This window comes from Erithacus rubecula, assembly GCF_903797595.1.
Source record: "Erithacus rubecula genome assembly, chromosome: 18".
Taxonomy (NCBI): Eukaryota; Metazoa; Chordata; class Aves; order Passeriformes; family Muscicapidae; genus Erithacus; species Erithacus rubecula.
In genome coordinates, this window is record NC_136670.1 from 11,577,635 (window position 1) to 11,598,556 (window position 20,922).

The 20,922-nt window shown below is 43.7% G+C and overlaps 1 protein-coding gene across 3 annotated transcripts; it reads right to left on the minus strand.

Moving 5' to 3' along the window:
* Positions 1 to 1,177: 1,177 nt before the first annotated feature.
* Positions 1,178 to 11,963, minus strand: STX16 (syntaxin 16). Of its 3 annotated transcripts, XM_079321398.1 has the most exons (9): positions 11,660 to 11,963; positions 8,844 to 8,887; positions 7,777 to 7,884; positions 6,730 to 6,870; positions 6,045 to 6,207; positions 5,074 to 5,165; positions 4,777 to 4,920; positions 4,191 to 4,271; positions 1,178 to 3,157 (listed from the first exon to the last, which is right to left on the minus strand). In XM_079321398.1, exons 1-9 carry the CDS (start codon positions 11,739 to 11,741, stop codon positions 3,053 to 3,055), a joined length of 960 nt encoding a protein of 319 aa, XP_079177524.1. In that variant the 5' UTR covers positions 11,742 to 11,963; the 3' UTR covers positions 1,178 to 3,052. The 3 variants fall into 3 exon arrangements, with proteins under 3 accessions (XP_079177524.1, XP_079177525.1, XP_079177523.1); XM_079321399.1 differs by lacking the exon at positions 8,844 to 8,887 and having other exon boundaries at positions 11,661 to 11,963; XM_079321397.1 differs by lacking the exon at positions 8,844 to 8,887 and having other exon boundaries at positions 11,607 to 11,963.
* Positions 11,964 to 20,922: the final 8,959 nt, after the last annotated feature.

Below are 20,922 nucleotides of genomic sequence, written 5' to 3' on the forward strand. Positions count from 1 at the left end.
TAATATGCAAAATGATAATGAATTCTGTGTTTTAATGAGTTTTGTTTACGGTGGTGTTTGGATTTTTTTCCATATTTTTTTCCAACAAAATCAGTTTCACTGCTACCTATCCCAGAACTTAATTTTGCAAGGCTGTACTAAAAGCAGTTTCCAAACACTTAAGCAAAAGAGTTAAGACTCCTTTGTGTTATGGTTCATAAAAGCAGATCTTAAATCAATGCAATCTAGGCAGTAAACATGGCATTAAGTATAGATATTCCAATTTTTAGCACATTCCAAAAACCAGCAAGCAAAAGACCAATTCTTCCACATTAGTTTTCTTTCTAGAGAAATTCTGCAGTTAAAAAAAAAAAAAAAAACAGCTATTACAGTGTTTTAGTACTGTCCTTTTTGGCATATAATTCATTTCAGTTAACGAGTTGCAGCTCATTTTTTTGCATGTTCACATGCATTTTAATGGAGAAACTGTGTACAAGCTTTACAGGCCATTCCTGCCAGGTGAGGAGACACAAATCCTTGGGAGATGCTTCAGCAATGGTGTTCTGTTCTTTTTAAAGGATTTTGAGCTTCCACACAGGCTGAGAAGAATCCAGCACCATGAAGAAGCCCCAGGCTGAGAGAGGGTGCCAGTTTTGCCTGCAGCAGCACACAGAGATTTCCAGGGCTGGGCAGCTCCTGGAACACCTGAGGCAGCAGCTGCTGCTGTGGCTTTGCTGGGCTTTCACTGCCCAAAGGCACAGACAGATCCCCTTTTGTGGGGACACCCTACAAAGCACAGCATCAGGTTTGATGGAACTGCTGAGAGTTATTCAGACTGACTCAGAATAAGCCATGATTTAGAATCCAGCCTGCCCTGAGTTTTCTTCCTCAGTGGAATCAAGCTTCAATAAATTCCAGTTCAAGTTACACAGGATGCTTGACATCTGAGTTTAACCTCATTTAAAATGCATTTCCTTGTACAGAATTTGGGTAGACAATAGGTAGCCAGTGGGCATAAATCATGGGAAATAACTCTTGACAATGCAAATGACATCGTGCTACAGAAAGTTACTTTTTAAAAAAAAGGTATTTCACATCACTGCCACTTTCATTTATTATGACAAACAGAAACATGTTAACATGACAAAAGTATGTTTCAGTTTATAATTTAAATTAAAAAAAAAAAATAATTGCCCAATTAGGTTGGAAGTGTTTTATTACTTCTTTGAAACCATCTGCCATGATAAAATGTCAAAAGCACCGGTCAAGACAGAAATAAATAACACGATCTCATGTTAGAGAGAAAGTTGCAAATACAGTATATTAAATTATAGCAATTTGCTGCTTCACACCAAGTGATGCAGACAGCACGAGGGAGACAGTAGTTTTACTCATGATCTATCACCAGAACAGGGGAGCTGCACACCCAACACAAGCCTCATTCTTCCTTTCACCAATTTATGAATCCAATGAAGAGTCTGAACTGGCAGTTTTGGTGGTTCAACATCCCCTTTCTCTAGAGGTAACAAGAGTGGTACAAAGCTTTTCATAAGCCCCACAAACAGCCAAGGCTTTCATGTTTTTGCAGTCTTTGCTTTCAGGTCCATCCCCTGAAAATGGTCAGTTTAAAGCCATGTCTCAAGTCCTCTTTAGCACAGAGAAAAGAAACTTGGGGCAGGCAATAGATGCAACTTCAGTATCACAGTGTTTTGAAACTGCACTTCTGGGGCTTGGAGCAGAACATCTCTGCAGGTTTATGGGGAGCACTTGAATCAGTCAAAAAATAAAGTTACAGTCCCTTTGGGAAAAAGAACCCCAAAAAATATATAAAAGCAATATTAAAAATATTAAGACAAGGCCTCTACAATTGCACACCACTTCAGGCCTGAATTAAATTAAGAGTATTCTATTACTTATATGTTGCCTTAATTCCTCTTGTACGGCCTGCAGCAAAGTTTTCCACTGAAAAAAGCAGAGAAAGCCCCAAATAATTCTCCACTGAAGGCCTTGTAACATGTCACTTGCATGACATCTCCCATGGTCAGTAAAAGACCACAAACACATCCTCTCCTAGGCAGACAACTGAAAGAGAATTTTCTGTCAGGGAAAATGGATGTAACATCTACTGTAGTGAAGCCACTTATATAAAAAACATATCCCATATGGACAAATGTACTGTAAAATAAACAACTTATACAGCAGCTACAGTTTGAAACATCCAAGACCCACTGCAGCAGGCCAGAGAGATTCTCTTTTTTTGGGTTTCTACTCCATTTTTTCAGCTAAACTTCACTGCTTTAATGTAATGTCTGTACTTTAAACTAAAAAAATAATGCATAAAAAAAAATATGATCATCTCAATGAAGGAAAATCATTCCCATGATTACTCAAGCTCAGAAAATTTTTTAATTAACTAAACATGTTAAATTATGCCAGTGATTACATCTTGTTATTTACAAGATCAAGTACCACTGATTCTTAGTAATGGTGCAGTATCTAAATTAAGATCACAGGGGTTGGATTACATTCTGGTTGCTAAAAGCTTTCCTTTTTAAGCTGTCTATCCAGTTCTTTGGAGTTTTTGAGTCTGGAAGAAAGGGCATTCAATCAAACAATTTTGTGTCTCAACAAATTTTACATCAAGATCAATTTTTGATATCCAGTCCCATTGACTCAGTAACATGGTTTAAATTTGAAACCTGTAACAATTATGACATAAGAATATAGAAGACAACACATTTTTGTTCACAGTAACACACTAATTACAGTAGTCACTGGTAAACTTCAATTTTTAATTATTCTTAAGTACTGTGTTTCAAAATACCTCTGCATAGAGCACCAAATTTTTTTTTTATGTGGGAATATCAAATTTCCTGACATTTTCCATATAATCCTTACAAACACCTCACAGATCACCAAACTTGTACTTTGAAGAATTCTACAGAAACATTGCACAGACATTGTACCACAAGGGCTCGTACATTCAAAGGCAGCTTTCTGGAGTGCAGGTCCATCCATTCACATTGGGAAAAAAGTTCACAGAAACTCCAAAAAAGAGAAAATGAAGCGAAACCTAGTGTGACTTTACACCAATAAGAACAACAATAAGGACAATTACTATAACAAACAAAATTAAAATAACGAGCATCTTCCGATTCTTCTTTTGATATTGCTCTGCCTATAAAACAGAGAGGAAAGAGTCAATAATTAGATTTCTGCAAGGCTGAAGGACAGACTCTTGTTTAGTTTAAGAAGGCAATTCACACACAATAACTCTGATCTGCACCAAAAGCTCCAGGGAAGGTAAATGTGCAATGAAGTCACATCCACCCCTGTTAAAGAATCTTTGCTAAGATAAGATTCCTGTATCATACCTAAAGGAAATCAAAATTCACAACTTCCCTTTTTTAATTTGTTGTAGCTAGTCAGCTGTGCATTTTCATTTAATTTCAATTAGAACTGAAAGCTTTATTTTTGAGTTAGTTCTCCAGTTTTCTGCTTCACTCCTTCTTTCCTCTAACCATCTCATCCCCCTCTTCCTTTTCCCAGGGGAGTTAATAAGACACAACTTGGAGAAAACTCTCCAAAAGCCAAATGAAAGTCTAGTAATAAAAGCTAAACAAAACAAAGCTTGTATTTTGTTTTTAATTAATAAAGCCTTCAAAATAAAACCAAAACAAAATAACCACAAAGCTCTGATCTGCTTTGATCAATGTTTTAAAAACTCTTCAGGTGCTCATAGCAAAAGCTTCACCTTAAAGCAAGAGGTTGGACATGATATTTAACAAGTGTCATATGGTAAGAGAAAACATTAATTATTATTCTTTCTGCTCACATGACTGAGATAATGTTTTCAAACTAAAATCTGCAGTGAGGTACCCAATAACCAGCCCTATTCCCAAGTGCCTGGCTTTTCAAACAGAGAAGGAATTGCAGACAGGTCCCACCAGGTCAGCAATATAAAATATCAAAGCACATTGGTTGGATGCCCAGAAAGTCATTTAAGAAATTAAGTGGAGGCATCAAGCATGACATGAACAGAAGTTATATGGAAAGCTCCTCCTGCAGTACAGCTGGACATTTCATACTGTACAGAAGGAATTTCTAAAAGGGGCAATGTCCAAATGAAAACTGACTGAATAACTTGATAGCTATTTAATTATAAAAGCTTATTAGATATGCAAAATGGCTTAAGTATTGCATCAGCTTACCTTATGCAGTTGTTTTAGACCCTCTTCAGTTTTCATACATGACTGTTCAATATTATAGTCAATTCTATCTAGAACTGTTCCCTAAATAAAATGGAGAAAACAAGCACCAAATTGAACCTAAATGAACTTCATAAAACAAGTGTTATCATAAGCAGCAGAGTAATTAACAACACTCACAGCAAACAGCTATGAACTATGTAAACAATGAACTTTTATAGAACCAGTTGGGACTTTATTAAACAACTTCCTTGCTTAGTTCCCAATAGCAGCTCTGTCACAATCTCACATCACATCACTAAAAATCACCTTGATTCCAGACAGGTGCTGTTGGCTGACATATTTACCATAAACTAGATCTCTGGGAGAAATAACCAAGAAAACTTTGCTTTTCTATGGTATTTTCTTTTTTTTTTTTTAAAGTCTAACAGCTGAATTTTTATTCGCTTATTTTCATTAACTCAACTTGTGGCGGATTTCAAACAGAGCAAACCTGAGCATGAAGAAGTAAATTAGAAAAAGTGAGTCTGGAAGCCTTCACACTACCTGGCAAGTGCCATTTCTTACTAACACTGTGCTGTCAATGTACCTGTTCTACTATCATTGCTCCCAGGTCCCTAAATATTTCGTTGAGATCGGAGATTGACTGCACAATCTGACGGATTTCCCGTTCCCTCTCTTCCACCATCAGTGTGTTTTGCTCCACCAATGCCAGCTGGTCATCTGTAAAACCCTGGTGAAATACAAGATTTACATGTTGAACTAATGTTAACAGCATGAAAATATTAGAAATAATTAAAAAGATAGTAAAATTTCATAACTCAGATATCTATCATCTGAGAAAATGTCATTCATATTGAATTTGTGTAATAACATCTTAACTTACTCTATCATAAAGTGTATCATCCTCCCCATCATCCATCAGTGGGACTGAGGTGTCAAAGAAGTGTTTGGACCTTTCTTCTCTATTTTTCATACCTGTAAAAGACAAACAATGTTTGAGCATGATATTTAAGCACACTATAATCAGGGTAAGGTCTGAAGCACCAAACAGAAAAGGACAAAAAAGAAAATCTGGGTAGTAAATGACATAAATCACAATATTTAAATTTTCACTGTCAGGCTCACTATTTAACAAAAGCATAACAAATTGAACCAGATTTGCAAGACTGATTAAATCAGTGATTTTTAAGTTTTTATGTTCTATGAAGTTAAAAAATTTAGGAAAGTAAAGAGCCTTAAAGTGTGATCACTCCACGTTATTTTGTAACAAATTCTCTTATGAACACTCCTTGTCTGAACTGTGATCTTCAGCTCCACCAGTGCCATTTACACCACAGAGGAAGAAATATCAATATTAAATTTGAAAATAAAGTTTTTGTGGGTTTCTTTCAAGATTAAAATAATCTGGCTCATGTTAAAACAGAATCAAACAAAATTTTAAACAGAAATGGTTCCACTTCCAATGTGTTTATGGATGCAGAATTTTAATTTATCACAGACAAGCTCTTAAGGTTTATCTATCAGAGCCTGCCATCTGCAACAGGTATCAGTGGCTGCTTCAACAGTGTAACAGATGCAGCTTTGCAAACAACAGTTTGAGAAGCAAAATGCATTAAAAATGTGGATGGATGAAATATAATTTCCTTGATACACTCAGCTACGACATTTCTTCTTTAGCAACAAGAAAAAGTAGAACAAAGCAGTTTGAACATGGGCTGTGAACCAGAAACTCCAGTTCTAACCTTTAGTCAGTGCTGTGTGCATCACTTAACCCTTCTGTGCTTCCCAAGCAAGAAAACAAGCACACCTCAGTGAGTGCTTTCCATGCATTACTGTTCCATGCCTTATGCTTACGTTTGAGATAGTCAGACTGTGCATGCCTAAAGTTGGTGGAGAGGTCCTGAAGGGACTGTGCTAAGGAAGACACTACATTCCTGAGAACTCGTGCTTCTTGCTCTGTGCAAGTACGTGACCTGCTCTGCAGCACCTGCACTGCTCTCTGACATCTGTGGAACAACTGAGAAGACAATCCCATTAGTGGAAAAACATACAGCAGCACACACTTTAAACAGCACATTGCAAAAGGGCCACATTGAAGACTAATATTTTGATTTCTACATTTTTTAAAGTAATTTTAAAACTTGCCCCGTGCAATGTTTAAAAAGATAGGGAAACAGAACATAAATGAAGAAATAATTTCAAGGTAACAAGGTAGCAGATTAACACAACTCCTTCTGACCAAATTGCTTCATTATAATTAGCTCAGAATAGACATCTGCAGATATAGTTTTCTCTGAGATAATTGTAAATTTGATTTGAATAATCTGCCAATCCTGTTCCAAGTAGAAAATCAAACAGGTATGGGAAAGTACAGGGAGGTTTAAGTGACTTGTTGGGAAGTTCAGAGCTGAGCCCAGGACTTCTGGATTGCTCCAACACAGATCACAAAACAAATCCTTCCTCAGAGCAAACCACTGCCTCATCCTAATGCATGAAAGATGTGCCAGAGTGGAGGTTTAGGACACAAAGCCCTCTGTACCTGTGTGATCTCCTGGGTTGTTATTTCTATTGCCCGTTCCTCCTCACTGCTGTCATCCAGTGTGGGTCTGTTTAGATGTTTATCATGAAGACTGGCTAATTCTTTCATCTTCTGTTTAACCCTGGCAATATCATACTGAATCTAAAACAGAAAGTCCAACAGGAAGAAAAGGAATTAATTCATGCTTCAGGGGAAAAGGTTCTGACAAATGTTAGACAAAAATCATTGAGAGAAATCTGTAACATTAAAGGCAGACCAAATATTATTAAAAGCCACATAAAAAGCTGACTAAGAAATTGAATACTCTTAATAGACTTTGAGTTTGCTACTTTTTTACACCTACTCAATAATCTTAGACAAGACTGCTGCTTTCAAATATGTTTCATTAAGTTGGAATAATATTTTTATAATTATACAGCATCACAGCAAGAATATTTAGCCAACTTCCAAAAAAAAAAAAAAAAAGAAAACTCAGGTCACACCTTCAACTGTTAGAAACTGAAGAGCCTCAACTCAGCAGGAGAAGTTAAATGCTGTGCTTTCCACCAAGTAATTAAAAATAAATCTGTAAGGATGATTATGATTGCAGTAAAAAGGAGACTAAGCATCTCTCTGCAGCAACACAAAGTGATGAGCCAACATGTGCTCTGAGTGTACATTTAAAAAAAAGGATTTTCTGAAAGGCAAGAATAGCTTCACACTCCAAATACTGCAGAAGGTTTTAAACTGGATGCTTCCAGAATTCCCTTGTGTTTGTCCAAATATTTCCATAACTTGCAAGGCATCCAGACTGCAGAGGTAGGAAAGCTCTCCTGCTAGAAGACACTAATGCTTCCTGTTTTCAAACACTGAACTGCTCATCTCCACCATTTCAAGGTCTATTCAACTGGACTCCTTACCAACAAAAATTCAAACTCATCTTTGAATCTTTGAATTCTAACACTATTTTTTTCCTACCAAACAGACAGCATGTGAGTGACAGCACTAAGAAAGCACTAAGTGTGGCAGGCCAGCTGTGTGCTGGATGTGGCAGAGCCCAGCACTCACCTCGTCTGCCCCATCCACCCATTTTGGGGGCAGGCGCTTGGTGACAGCCACGGCAGCCTCGGGGTCCAGGCTGAGCCCCGACACCAGGGCCATGCGGTCATCAGCCAGCTGCAAGGGGCACAACAGCTCGTTAGCAGCTTCTAATCACAGCCCAGCCCTTCAGCAGCAAAGTGTGTGCACGCCTTCCCCTGCAAATGAAGCTCGGAGATGTGGCTGAGCAAACGTCCCATCTCCTGCTTTGTCCCTCTGTGTTAATGAGCTGCACCCTCCCACTCCCTACAGCACCTGAAAGATCAGAGTTACTCTTACAATCAATTCTCAGCAGATTTTCCAGGAGGAACGATGGTATTGCAGTGAGAATTCAAGTTACTCTCATGCTGGTACATTTCTATCAGCCAATGTTGCAGTGCAAGTTTGAAAACTGCATTTGGGAAAAATCTCAGGAAAAGAAACATTTATTATAACTTCTTGTTCTCAAACAATGTTATTTTGAAGAACAAACGCTCTGGCAAACTGACATGCAACTCAAATGGTTAAATTACTTAGTGATAATTAAATTGTCAAGGCAGTACTGGAGATCGTCATCAATGATACCACTTACAATATTAACTAATTACTTGGGAAAGCTTTCATACAAACACTTCCCTTCCTGGTTTCTCCCAAATTTGTAATTTTCCTTTAACGGGCCTGGAAAGTTTTGTGGTTCCCTACCCCATCCCTTTTAAAAAAACAATCCCACTTCTTTCCTGAGCAACTCTTTCTTGAAAGCAATTTCTTTATCCCTGACCTTATTTCCTGATCAATAAAGTTTACATAATTTATGCACAGCATGAAGAATAGTTCACTGTGCAAAGTCACTCTGCCCCACGTGTGCACAGTAAGTTGGATTGATTCATACATTTAGCTATTCACAATATAACATCACAAAATGCTTCATTTCTCTATGTGCACAGACACTTCATCCTTAACAATGAAATTCCATAAACTAGCAGAATAGAGAAAGAATATTTTAGCTCAGTGATGTAGGCTTGATGCACCATGGCAGAATAAAATGTGAAAAACAATACCTCATCCAGCTCCTGAAGTGATTTGTGGATCCCATCAGCCCCATCCAGTTAGAGACAGCAAAAGATAAAAGGGAAAAAAGAGACATAGGACAGATATAGGGCATGGTCAGTTGAGAAAATACTGATTTATTTTTAAAGCATGATGGTTTACCAAGAACAAATAAACTGGCTTTTAAGACATGGTTAATCAATAAATACATCATGATATTGCATTTTAAGTCAGCATTTTTGCTTAATGCACCAACTTAAAAAGAAATATTTCAGTTCCTTGGTAAACAGCAAGAACATAAGAAATCAAGTGCAGAGCTTGGTTTATTTTATAAATTGTACAGTGAACTTTTAAAATACTGAAATGTCAGGCAGAAAATCTGCAGTAGAATCCAGTGAAGAATGACAGCAAGGGCAGTCAGACTGCAGCACTCAGCATCACTGGCTTTGATTATGATTGGAGGGGGCACAGAGAAGCTGTGTAGGACATTTATTGACAAGCACCCCAGTTTTCCAACAGACAGCAAAAGACAAAATGCAAAAGCAAATGTTGAGTCACTTCTGTACACCCTTGAGCTGTGCTCTGCTTTCAGAGAACATTAACCCTGCAGGGATCTGAAAAATACACAAGGACATGTGTCTGCACCTTCCCTGTTGATAGGTCCTTGCACTGGGGAGGGGATGTGTGAGCAAAAGGACATTTCACTGCAAGATTAACCAAGTCAGACCTAAAATTGGACAAAATACCTGTGGTTTAACAAAGCAGCATCAGGTATTATGAGATTCCCCAAGTGTTGGGAAGAGGACTCTACTGTTACAGATGCTGCTTTGATTGTCTGACTTTAGGAATGTAATTCCTGACAGAGAGTTCTCACAGCAAAGATTTCTCAAGGAGAAAGCTGGAGATGAACTAAGGGAAGCTGAAGCTGAGGGCTGGAATTGCCACCCTGCCCTGCTGGCACACAGCAGCTCTGCCTGGGGCACCACCCAAGGGAAATCTGCAGCTCTGACAGCAACAGGCACCTAAAACATGAAAGACAACTCCACACTTCCTGCTCAAACAGTTCACTTGCAGTGACTGTGGGACTCTGAAATGCCCACCAGGGCCAAAATGACTCCTTTCACCCACCTGCAGAGATGGACAATTTGCAGCCTCTGAGAGCCTCCACTGCATTTGAGTGAGCAGCCCAGCAGAAACCTCCCATTAATGTTAACAAACACTGCAAATAAATATTTGATGTAGGTGCTAAATGTTATTGCACTGGCTGCTGAGTAAAGTGCAGTTCAATTGCTCAGAAGCAGCAAGTTCAAAATATCACTACTTTTTCTAGGTGGTATTTTAGAAAACCCAAGGATCTACAGAAGTGACATAAAAAAATGAACAAGGACTAAATGCAGAGCCAAAGTACACATGTAAAATACAAATTACTATTGACATTTCCTGTTCTGCAAATGCAATTTGATTCACATCTTTTATTAGACACAGGTATAATAAAGTTAGCAAGGAACAAAGACCATTGACAGCAACAGGAAGCACTGCTGTTCATAACAAAAATGCATTAATGTAAAGTTATTTAGATGATGAGACTGCCAGGAGATATTTACTGGTGGCTATGACAAATAAATGATGAGTTTAAACAGAAAGTGTGAAAACTTGAGCAGAGCTGAGCTGCCAAGCAGCCCATCACAGCCTGACTAGCTGAAAACCTAGAAAAGTTAGCAAGAAGAAACTGCCTCTAGAATAAACTATCAGTAACTCCTGGTTACACTAGAGGAGTTACACTAGAATCTACTCTCTCACAGATATATTTGAGTATTATTTGTATTGAGGGATAAATAAAAAGGGGCAATGAACATCAGAGCAAGTTATGGAGAAATTTAAGCAATGGGAGTAAACTACACCAGTGTATTTAACAGTGCCCACAATGAGGTGAATAGAAGAGTTCTGCTTTATGAATTTATTTCTTTTTGGAGGTAAGGAGGCATCAAAAGCCTCCTGTCAATGCTACCACGAAGCTGTTGGAACAGTGACTGATTCATTATGCACGCAGCGAACAGAGATGCGAGCAGCACCCCCAGATCTCTTCTATTCCTTCAAGGAGTGGGAAAATAGGAACGGAGAGGGCGGGGAGGGAGGGGCAGAGGGAGGAAGGTCGGGGCAGGGGCAGGGGCAGGAGGGAGCTGGGCAGGCAGGGGCAGGAGGGAGCCGGGAGGGGCAGGGGCAGCGGGGCAGGGGCAGGGGCAGCGGGGCAGGGGCAGCGGGGCAGGGGCAGCGGGGCGGGGCAGGGGCAGGAGGGAGCCGGGCGGGGCAGGGGCAGGGGCAGCGGGGCAGGGGCGGGGCAGGGGCAGCGGGGCGGGGCAGGGGCAGGGGCAGCGGGGCAGGGGCAGCGGGGCAGGGGCAGGGGCAGCGGGGCGGGGCAGGGGCAGGGGCAGCGGGGCAGGGGCAGGGGCAGGGGCAGCGGGGCAGGGGCAGCGGGGCGGGGCAGGGGCAGCGGGGCAGGGGCAGGAGAGAGCCGGGCGGGGCAGGGGCAGGGGCAGCGGGGCAGGGGGGAGCCGGGCGGGGCAGGGGCAGCGGGGCAGGGGCAGCGGGGCAGGGGCAGCGGGGCAGGGGCAGCGGCAGCGGGGCAGGGGCAGCGGGGCAGGGGCAGGGGGGAGCCGGGCGGGGCAGGGGCAGGGGGGAGGGAGCCGGGCAGGCAGGGGGGAGGGAGCCGGGCAGGCAGGGCCGCCCGAGCCCGGGGCGCGGCGACAACAGAAGGATGAAGGGAGGAGACTCACCGCAGCAGCCATGCTACGTGAATTCAGAGGGCTGGAGGAGCCGAAACTACTCACTTGCTCGGCCAGCAGCTGCCGGCTCTGCACCGCGTTGTTCCGCAACAACAAGAACGCGTCCGTGAGACGCCGGGTGGCCATGGCCCCCCGCCCCGCCGGGCCGCGGCCCGGGCAGACGCGGCGGCCGCCCCGCAGAGGGTCGGGGCGGAGACCCGTCAGAGGGCCGTGAGCGGGAGCGCTCAGAGGGCCGGGGCCGGGCCGGCCCTGCGCGGGAGCGGGACCCCCCAGCCCGGCTCCCCGCGGCCGCCGGGCGCCGCCATCGCCCCGGCCCGCACCGGCACTTCCGCGTTGTGCAGCGCCCGCCGCCTTCCGGCCGCGCGCCCGCGCCGCTCCGCCCGGCACCGCGCCCGCGACAACAGAGTTCCGCTGCTCCGGGGGCCGGGACTGCGACACCCGCGTCCGTGTCCGTCTCCGTGTCCCTGTCCATCCACACGGCCATTCCCGTGTCCGTGTCCCTGTCCCTGTCCATCCACACGGCCATTCCCGTGTCCCTGTCACTGTCCATCCACACGGCCATTCCCGTGTCCGTGTCCCTGTCCCTGTCCATCCACACGGCCATTCCCGTGTCCGTGTCCCTGTCCCTGTCCCTGTCCATCCACACGGCCATTCCCGTGTCCGTGTCCCTGTCCGTGTCCTTGTCCATCCACACGGCCATTCCCGTGTCCGTGTCCATCCCCACATTCACCTTCACATTCTTCTGCAGTCCATCCCTACATCCATCCTGTCTAACCTCATGTCCATCCCCACGTCCATCTCCATGTCCAGTCCCACACCAACCCCACGTTCATTCCCGTGTCCATCCCCATCCCCACGCCCCATCCATCCCACATCCATCCCCAAATCCATCCCTGGTCCATCTGAAGGTCCATCCCCAGTCCAACCCTTCATCCATCCCCACAGCCATGCCCACATTCCCACATTCCATTTATTTTTTTTCTTCTGAATCTCTCCCACTTGTTCCTTGCCATTTCTTTTGCTTTCAGTCAATTTTCCAAACAATGACATTTGGCTTTGGTTTTTGTTTTTGTTTTCTGATCCCAACCATTCAAACCCCAGGATGTTCCCTGAAAGTGACCAAGCCATTTAAAACGACAATATGGGGCTTGATTTTTCAGAAGAGGCTTTCCAACAGTGACTAAGACAAATTTTCACAGCTGCCCTGTGTGTCCCAGCGTGGGGCAGATGTGACACGGGGCTTGGCTCCCTCCAGTGCATCCCATGCCTTTATTCCAAGGGACATCTGACAAATCCCCCCTGGAATCTGCAGTGGAGCTGCTGCCCATGGACCATCAGGAGACTGCCTCTCTTAAACCCTCAAAACACCCTCAAAACAGCCACTATTTACACATGTGGTGGGAACAGGGACTGTAATCACAACCACATTTTCTGGAAATGTTATCTCGTTTTATTTAACTGCCTGGGCAAACTTGTACTGTTAAAAATAGGGGGAAAAAATTTCCCTCTGCTGTTATAAGATATTTGGGGAGTTTTCTTGAGCAGCCCTTCTGCCTCAGCAGGAGAGACCTGAAAGTTGGAATTTAGCAAGGAAATAAGCTCCAGCCATACAAGGCCAAGCACATGCATTTCATTCTTCGTGGTCTGGTGAAATCTGCTTTCACTTTGGCTGCCTGACAAAGGCTTTTAAAATATATGTGTGTGCTTCATTTCTTCATGCTAATTTTTAATCTACTGTAACAATTTTTATACTATGAGAACAGCTAATGACCTTCCTGCCTTCTCTTGGCAGTGCTGCTGTGGCTGGAGGTCAGGAGAAATTTCTCCTGCCATTGGTGGTCTTGCCATGATCTTTTAGAAAAAACCTTTTGGAATATCTCATTTGGATGGAGAACATGAACCCAGTAGGAAGCCCAATGTGCTGGAAGTTGGTACACAGCAGCAATTAACATGTTTTGCTTTCTGATTTTTTCCAACTTAAAAACTTTTGGATGTTGGGCAGGCTTGCAAGGAATATATGCAAGGGCTATAAAAAGTATTTGGGACTTGTACACAAAGGAATAAAACACTGCAAGGAATGGGTCCAGACTTGGTGAATAACCACTTCAAAGTGGATATTAGGAATAAGCAAAGGGAGTGGAATAAAAGATTAATCAAGGAAAACTACATCTTAGAAGTTAGGAAGTGTAGGCATAAAGGGAAATGTGCCAGAGGTAAAGCTAAGGTAGATCTTGCAAAGGAAATTAAAACAAATAGCAAAATGTTCTTCAGGCATACACAGCAGGAGAGGAAGGAGAGGAGGGGGAGAGGTGGTGAAAGAGGGAGAGGCAGGACACGAATGTGTAATATGTAGTGGAAATGTACACAGAGGAAATGAATGCATGGAGACAGAAATTACCTCATCCAAGTGGAACAAATCATCAAGATCATAATGCGACAATGATTTGGGCTAAATGATTGTTATAGACACCTTTCAGCTGGAATATTCTAATTTCTGACTCAGACATCCAAGAGCACTTTATATCTGCTGTGTAACAGCATCCCTGCATGAGCAACACAACATAGTTTGAGAACAGGAAAAATTCTTCCAGCTTTTAAAAAGAGGAAAAATTATTGAAGTCTGATCCAAATAAAATGCAATACTTTGGGATAAATTTAGCAAGAAAAAATAGTAGCAGACATGATGGCAGAGAGAAATGGACTAAAAGGCAACATGGATTTATTTACTGAAGGGGGACAGTGCTGGACTAACCTGATGACTTTGTAAGGTAGTTGGTTTTCATTACAGATAAGAGCATTTAGTTCTGTTCTGCCTGATAATGAATAAATGCAGCCTGGAGATGAGAAGAATATGTTCAGCCATCAGAGGAATTGGGTCCTGGTGTGTCCTCCCTACAGGCAGCCCTACAAGGGCAAACAACCACATTAGAATGTTGCCCTTGAGCTGACCATAAAAATCCCAGAACATATTTTCCCCTCCTAAGAGCACACATCCCTGATTGCATCTTCCTCAGTGTGTACTGGTAATATTCAGCAGATATTGCATGTCTGTGCCTAAGCCCACTGCTGCAGCTTTGGAGCCTGTGTCTTCCTTTGCCTTTTATCTGCTTTTTAATGCCTGTTCTCTCCTGCTGCTCCCAGTGAGCCATGAGATAGCAATGCTGCCTGCACTGGCACATTCCTGCACCCACCTCCTCCCACAGCCAGGGCCTGGTGGGGAGCTTTCCAGTTACTACTGTGGCATTTGGATCTGGCTTCTGGTGGAAAAAAACACTCCATATTCAGAAGAACATTCTATTTTGAGGTGAATAGATAAGCACACTTTATTTTCCTTTTATTTTTAAATGGCAAGTTAATCAGACACATATTTCAAACTCCAGTTTTTAACTCCTTTGCTTGTGTTTAAAAACTCCTCCCTTGTGGTGCTGCCCTTGTATCAGTATTTGGGTACCCAGGCCATGTGAAGGGCAAGCAGACCTTATGCTCCAGTGATCAGATGAAGGTCAATCCCCACCATGTTTCATCTTGTGTAATTGAGTAGATACACGGAGGAGGTGAAATATTGCACTCTTTTGAAGCCTGAGCAATCAGCTTGTGCCAAATTCAGGATTAATGGACCATGAAGTGAATTTTGCCCTGAAAAATCCCACCATCCTTTTGCAGATGGGACAATTCTCTGCCAGAGAAGTTCTTCTGCAGGAAAGTTTCTAGAGGAAAAAAACCCTGTGAAATGTCTGGTTACTTTTGTCATTGCTGGAGGTGCATTCTCTGCACAGGAATTGAGTGGGAAAATTGAACACATTCTTGCTTTTATCTTGCTGCAGAAGGATTTTTGGTTTAGGGCTGAACCACCTGCAGTTTCCTGAGCAGGGTAACCCTGAGCCAGGGTTTGTCCAGGGAACTGGAGCTTCCCGAGGTTTGCTGTGGGTGTGATTCTGACAGCATCTCTGTAGATGGTGCTGCAAGGCAGGGAGATGGGAACAAGGACTGCCTGTGCTGCTTTTAAAATTCAGACCCTTGGTTTCTCCACCAGCTCTTGGTATTCCAGCTTCCTTATGAGAAAATGAGACATAGTTGCCCATAATGTCTTCATTTTGATGAGCTATAATCTGAATGCACCCACTGGAAACATAAACAGAGGAGAAATGTTATTTTCTTTGGGTTCAAACAGCTGACATTCTGTAACTCTGCCTGGAAAACTACTGTTGAACAAACTGGCTTTTCATATTGATCTAACTGTACCAGCATTTTAACAGCAGATTGTGGAATCTAGTGAATTCCAGAAAAACATCTGAAAAAGAATAATACTTTGGTCATGCAGAGACACAAAATAACGAATGTTTAAATAATAAAGAGGAAGAAATGCACGTCTCTAAAGTGGCTCTCTTCTTTTTTTGCTCAATGTCAAGTGTTGCCTTGAGTTCAGCTGCTCTTTTGCACATTGAAAAATGGTAGAATGGATCCTGCAAATGTGTCTGTACTCCTCCCCTACCACTGAAATGCAATCAATCCAGGTGGAATCAGGTCTTACTTTAAGCTGGGTAGGCAGTGAAGACTGATGTGTCTGCTTGGAGGGCTGGGAGGAATTTTTTAATCAAAATTCAGCTGCATGGATTTGGTGTTTACAGGCAGACATACTTCACATACATAATTACACAGGCAACCTTGTTCAAAGGCAGATGTGAGGCACAGTCTATGAGTTTGTACCCCAGTCTCGTGACAGACTAATAATGCCTGTGGTACTTAAACAATGGAACAACTCTGTCATCTAATATTGTGCAAAATTCCTCCCCTCAGCTGGGCACTATATTAAATCTTCTGTGTCACCACAGTGTAGGTCACCTCTGCAGCAAAGATAAAAGGTTGCTCATTGTAGACATTTATATCTCTGCTTACCCTAATTCTCTCTCCAGTAGTCATGTGAGGATATTCTGGTTTTAAATTGAGCTCTCAAATATAAAAGTGTGTCAGTGGTCTCTTCCTTGTAAGGTGTGTATAATTTTAGACTCCTAGCATCATGGATGTGGTTCTTAGCTGAGCACAAGTTGTGGGGCTGGAGGTATGGCAGTAATTAGATGTTGATGTGCAGAGATGGTGTGAATTCAAGATGTTCTGTCCCCTGAATGTTTGCTACTGACCATAGTGATGATGTTACCCTGCAATTTATCTACCACAGTGAGTGCTTCCCTCGTGCTTCAGTGCAAGTCAGTCAGTTCAGCCTCTGACAGAGCAGCTTTCCTGAGAGGTCAAACCACCACAGACAGCCAGCAGACATTCAAGGGTCAAACAGAACTGTGCCTGCAGTAAGAGAGAAGAGAAATGTGTTGTTTGCATCCTGGGGCAAACTCCCACAGTGCTCCAAGTACATCCAAACATGAACAAAGTGTAGTCAAAATAAGAAGACAAGAGAAGTATTATTATTCCCTTTTTAGAGATGAGGCACCAAGGCATGAGGAGATTCAGTGAGCAGCTCTCCTGTAGATATGTGTAATGTAAGAGCTGGCAATAAAACACAGGATTCATCATTGCTGCCATTTTACAGATGGAAAAACTAAGTCACAGAACAACAGTGGCTTGCTCAAGGTCGTGCAGGGTATTTATAGCAAACCCAGAACCTGAATCTGGAGCTGCTGAATCCTGGTCAGCATTTTTCCTAAGGGAATCATGGATAAAGAGATTAATGTCAATAATTTCCCTCAAAGCAGCAGAACTTCAGTAACAGAAGAAAGACTGTTCCAGAAAAATATGCCTCTTCTTGTGTTAGAAAAGAAGCTTAGGCTCCTGTATCCCCAGCAACTCATACCTATGTTCTTGTTATCCTAATTAGTGGCAATGTTCCACTTCCAGAAGGTTTTTTCTCTTTGAATTAGGTGATGTTTTTTTTTTTAACTAACAAAATTAGAGAGGGCAATTCAGAAAGATATATTATAGTAGATCATGGTCTGACATTCATTCCAGCAATAACAACTGTTATCAAAGAAAGATCTTTTCCATAAACGTAGGAAACAAGTCAGGCTAATAAAGACATGAATAGGTTTTTGCACATTACAATGTAAAAATAATCAATGAAACAGCAAAAAAAATCTAGTCAGAAAGTCTGCCTAATGAGTGTTATCTTGCACAGAGGTAGTCTGGTTCTGCTTTATAATGATAGCATTTAGCCATAAATCATTCTGAAATGAGGGAATTTCAATGCCAGCTGGGAGCAGCAGAGGGCACGTAAGACTGGGGTCCTACTTCACAAATCTTCACTTCTTTTTGACCTAGATCTTCCTGTAGGGTGAGGAACTGTAAATACTGATTTTCTTAATGAACTGGTGCCCAGTTATTACCAAGTGGCTGTCCTGTGGTGAAGAAATCTTAGATTTCCAGGCTGGTTTTCTGTCACTTAGAACTGCTGCCTGCAGCTGATGTGTTATGCCAAGATAGTGCTGTACGTGGTGTTTATTGCTGTTCTCAGAGGTGCTTGGGAATAGGAAATGATAGAACCTGAGATAAGTACAGAGATGATGTAAGAGATGATGTGCAAGGAAGGAAACTGGACCAAGCAAAGAAAGTTTATTAGACCAAGGGGAGCAAAGCAGGGAGAGGGGCAAGAGTGGCTGCTGAGAATGGCCATGAGGAAATGATGAAATCCCCTTTCTGCCATAAAAGCATCACAGTGGGAAAAAAGACCAGGAAACCCAGAGCAGACCATACGTCTGAAATCAAAACAGAGGGATTGCAAGGAACATCAGAACAGCAGCTCCAAGAAATGAAATTGCTTTTATTTCTTCCTTTTTTCTTCCTCTTGCCCAGATATAAGAATTCCAGTGTCTCCATCATCTGAGAGCTTCCACTCCCCAGAGCCTCGTGGGAGCATATCCTATTGTCCCCAGTTTGAAGAAACTGAGGCAAGGGATTGTGATGCTGATTTGACAATGCCCTGGTTTCAGCTGGAAAGAAGTTATTGTTTTTCCTGCCTAGTAGCTGGTACAGTGCTGTGTTTTGGATTTGGGATGAGAATAGTTGATGTTTGATGTTTTAGTTGTTGCTGAGCAGTGGCCAAGGACTTTTCCTCTCATGCAGCCCTGCCAGCAGGGAGGCTGGAAGGGGGTACAAAAATCTGAGAGGGGACACAGCCAGGACAGCTGATCCTACAGACCAAAGGGATGTTCCAGACCATGTGGCAGCATGCTGGACAAAAATATGGGGAGAGCTGGCCAGGGAGTGGTGAGTGCTGCTTGGGAACTGACTGGACATCACTCAGTGAGTGGTGAGCAATTGCTTTGTGCATCACTTGTTTTGTGTATTCTTCTATCATCATTATTATTCTTCCCTTCCTTTTCTGTCCTAGTAAACTGTCTTTGTCTCGACCCATGGGTTTTGCCTTTTTGCCAATTATCTTCCCCATCCCACCATGGGGGATTGAGTGAGGGCTGGGTGGTGTTTTGCTGCCTGCTGGTTTTAAACACAACAATTGTTTTTTCTCCAAGCTACCCTCATTTCATCCCTCTGGAGTCATGGATGCCTGATCTTGGATGACTCATGCAGCCCAGACTCCTCTAGCTCACCTCCCACTGATGTCCCCATGCCTGGATTTAGACCAGAACCCCTCAGCTGTTGTTTGTGGGCTTCAGCTGCTCTGAGGTGACAGTGAATGCCTCCTTCAATGACCTGTGCCCTGAACTCCCCAGTCATCCCCATTGCTGGGAGAGGGTCAGGATGTGAGTGATGTCAGGATGTGAGTGATGCCAGTGGTGGGCAGAGTGGGCAGAGGGTTATTTTGACCTCACACCTCCTTGCCTTGTGTGTAGGTGCTCTGGGAGGCTCTGTGCTCTCTGGGGTGTGTGGCTCTATCTCTGTGCTGTGCTGCCCTTGTTGTATCCCTGTTGGGAAAGGTAGTCCAGGGCCTGTTGGCTGAGCTTTTCGGGGGTGGCCACATCTTCCCGTGCTTGGAGCACATCCACCATTGACCACAGAGGGCTCAGGGTTCTTGAAACCCTGAGCTGAGTTTCAGGGAAAAACCAGAGACCCGTGGCTGAATTGTTGCACCCAAGGGAGGGTTGGATCCAGTCTGTGCCAGTTACTCTGACACAGCCACCTCATTTTCCTTGCATGGGAATGTTCACCCTGGCTTCTCTCCACTGTGTCCCTCTTAAAATCCATAGAAGAGGCTGTCAGAATCACTCAGCAGCAGGAAGCACTGAGCACAAGGATTGTGGAATCTGGGATCTGCCTGATTTGCTATTCTTGGTGCTTCAGTATCCCAACTCCCAGCATTGGCTTTCCCCACCATGGAGAAGGAGAATGTGTGAGAGCCCAGGAGCTGTTCCAGAGCAGAGGCCAAGGAAAAGGTCCCAGTGCTGCCCTGCCTTCCCTGCAGCAGAGTGTGGAAGGTGTTGGGCTGGGAGAAGTCAGAGAGACATAATTTGGCTCTGCATGTTTTCTTGAGGTATTCTGTCTAAGTAGGCTCAGCAGCTTTGCCTATCCCCATCTCAGTTTCCTGACCAAAGATGAGGTGTGAGGAACTGAACCACATTCCCTGGGAAGAGCTGATAGAGCCTCCCCCGCTTCTTCCCCTCCTCTGGTGCTTCAAACCAAAACAGCTGGAAACTTCTTGTGGCTGGAGATATGCTGAGTGGCCTGGCTGGAGTTCAGGGAGAGGTAAAGCAATCCCACCCACCAGTAGCAAGGGCTCTGTGCCACCACCAGCCCTTGCGTGCCCTAAATCCAAGTTTCCTGGTAATTGCTATCTCCATAAATACCAGCCTGAGGGCACGAGAAGGGACTCCCATCCCTGGGCTGTGTTCTGTCGTGTGAAATATGAGGTGTGACACAACGCACTGGCATGAGGCAGAGCAGTTGTGTGCTGATGTGGTGACACACTTGAGGCCAAACTGGAGAATTTGATCCCTTCCTGCCCGCGGCCTCCAGGCGCTGTGGTGAGGCCTGATCTGCTCGGGGAGTGCAGGGAAAATGGAACCTGGGGCCAGCACCAGCTGCAGGTCACCAACCCAGACGTGTCAGGTTGGCAAGTGCCCACCAGGCTGAAGGGTTTGCTGGGCTTGGCCTGCCACAGCTGGGTTATCCAGGCTGAGCACAGCCCAGCCAGCTCTGTCCCTGCCGGAGCTCAGGGGAGGTGAAGAATGCTGAGCTGCTTTTGGCACTGTTCTATCAGAAATGGCTTTGGCCAGTTGTTAGTCTGGCTCCAGACTCAGCTCAAAAGGTCTCCCTGCTGCACCAGTTACCCCGTTCTCCTCCCTGTGGGACCAGGATTCACTCCTATGGAATTGAAAACAACAGAGCTGCTGAAGAACAGCAGAGT

Coding starts and splice junctions, on each gene's coding strand:
- STX16 (XM_079321397.1), bottom strand. CDS start 11,741: ATGGCCACCCGGCGTCTCACGGACGCGTTCTTGTTGTTGCGGAACAAC. Junction 6,208..6,729: donor CAACCCAGGAGATCACACAG/GTACAGAGGGCT, acceptor TTGTCTTCTCAG/TTGTTCCACAGATGTCAGAG. Junction 3,158..4,190: donor GTCTAAAACAACTGCATAAG/GTAAGCTGATGC, acceptor TCTGTTTTATAG/GCAGAGCAATATCAAAAGAA.